Source organism: Corvus brachyrhynchos, unplaced genomic scaffold (genome assembly GCF_000691975.1).
Source record: "Corvus brachyrhynchos isolate BGI_N302 unplaced genomic scaffold, ASM69197v1 scaffold1496, whole genome shotgun sequence".
Classification (NCBI taxonomy): Eukaryota; Metazoa; Chordata; class Aves; order Passeriformes; family Corvidae; genus Corvus; species Corvus brachyrhynchos.
The window spans coordinates 23,499-25,562 of record NW_008238828.1 but is presented as its reverse complement, the minus strand read 5'-3'; the positions used below and the strand labels follow the sequence as shown (position 1 = coordinate 25,562).

General features: G+C 56.2%; 1 protein-coding gene across 1 annotated transcript in view; it reads right to left on the bottom strand.

The window, feature by feature from the left end:
* KLF9 (Kruppel like factor 9) overlaps window positions 1-741 on the bottom strand; it is a 29,058-nt gene extending 28,317 nt beyond the window's left edge. Inside the window, exon 1 of the mRNA XM_008636710.2 lies at window positions 288-741. Within this exon, the coding sequence (XP_008634932.1) occupies window positions 288-741 (454 nt within the window). The remainder of the gene's footprint in view (window positions 1-287) is intronic.
* Between the last annotated feature and the right edge of the window lie 1,323 nt (window positions 742-2,064).

Sequence of the window (2,064 nt, the reverse complement as noted above, 5' to 3'; positions counted from 1 at the left end):
CAGCCAGCCCCACTCTCACTCCCCGTGGTGGTAGGCAGCTTGTTTAACGGCCGCTGGCCTGGCAAACACAGCACCCGACCAAGCCGCACTATTTTAGACAATCCTGAGAGATCTCAGCCAGATTTACTGTGCCACCGATGTAGGGCTCACACGGGACCCCCCTTCATAGGGTCCCCACGCAAAGCATTGGAGGGGAAATAAGTGATATTGTGGCAAATGATTCCCAGAGGGTTCATCAAGCAGCTCCCGCCCCCCCCGCCCCCCTTCCTCGTGCACCCGCGGCTTGCCTGTATGCACTCGGTAGTGTGCTTTCAAGTGGGAGGACTTCCCGTAGACATTGTTGCAGCCGCTGTAGGGACACTTGTGCCGCTTCTCAGACACTAACTTCTCTTTGAGGGGCACGGTGTTGCGCTGCCCTGGTGCTGAGTCGCGTGCCGGGCTCAACCCGGGCTCTGTGGTCACGTCACTGTCAGAGCCTATGTCCTCGTCTGGGCTCTCCACGTTGCCGCTGCACACAGAAGGGACGGGCAGGGCCCGATACTTGTTCAGCTCCAGAAGGCTCTTGGCAATGGTCACCAAGGTGCAGTAGTCCTTCCAAGCGTCACGGGGGTCGCACAGATCCTTCCCCACCTGCTCCTCACCTGGCCCTTTCAACTGTGCTGCCTCGGGCATGGCCGAGCGGTTAGAAATGGACACCAGGCACTGGGCAGCCACGAAGTCCATGTACGCAACGACCGACATGGTACGGGAGCAGCCCCGCGCTGCCTTGCACAGTCCCACTTCCGATGCTGGCTGTGCTTTGCCAAGTTCCCGGGGGACAGGTGGCACCTCAATACACTCCCTTGGGGCCTGCCGTACTGTCGCACCAAGTGTTGCAAGCCATGGTCTGCCAACCGCTGGAGGGTTAGTCCAGTATTGGGCAGCGTGCCACTGGGACAAAACTCAGAAACACAGCTGCCGGAACCAACCTCGAGTAGTTCACTGGGGGACATTTAATGAAAGAAAACGTGAGGGGAAAAAAAAAATTCAGATTTCCCTTACAGCTCGTCTTTCACCTCTCGCCCCCCCACCCCTCCCCCCCATCAGGCAATCAGCACATGGAGGGAAGTGCTGAGGAACAGCGCTTTGCTGCCTGCATGGCACCGAGGCGCGGCCGCTAGTTGAGAGGAAACTGCTGGCTGCCCCGCGCACTCCTGCTCAGGAACAGCCGTGACGAATCCCATCACGTTAGGTTCGGAGCTTCCCTGATCGGCCAACAGACAGCACAAGTCAACTCCGTTTACCTTCTTACTTCTTTGACTCAGATGAGCCTTTTTGCATGGAGGGTGTGTCCACCAGGCGGCAGACTCGCCAATCCCTGTGCTTTTTCCCCAGACCGCGTGCTAGTCTGAGTGCCTTGGCGTGCCCGTTTAAAAGGGCGATGATGCAAGGGGAGCGAGACGAGGGGATTCATGTCTCCCGTGTGGCTCCCTTGTCACAGCCTCTCCAAGTTTCGATTCGCATCACCGACCCCTCGCCCTCCTACGTGAGGGGTGTGTGGTCCTGTCATCAGGCTGCAGGGAATCCCCGGGGCGGCCGTGCGGCATCGAGAGGGTTAAGCATCTCACTAGAAGTCCTACAGTCCCAGGAACCAGCCAGCTAATGAAAAGTGAGCTGGCTGATGTCACTGGCAAGGGCTTGGCTAATCAGAGAGCAGTTTCGAAGGTTGTGCAACACTTGTAATCCCTGTGGGCTGGCCATGGCCCTGTGGGTTAATCGGCTCAATCAGATGCTCCAAGTCCTCAAGCTCTCTGTAAAACTAATGAAGAAGGGGCAGTCAATAACTAACTCATGTAAGCACAAGTTAACTATTGGGAGACAGCAAATGTTAGTTCAGACAGCAGATGTTAATTACAAAGCCTAAGAAGCCGAATTCACCCTAATCTTGTCAAGATAGAGGGGACAAGGATCATCTCCGAGACTGCTGAATCATTCCTCAAAGGACTACGCATGCCCAGGGAGAAAGGTGAAAAGTTCACTGGGAGGATGACTACTGGTCTTCATCAGAAAGACCCCCGAGGAAGA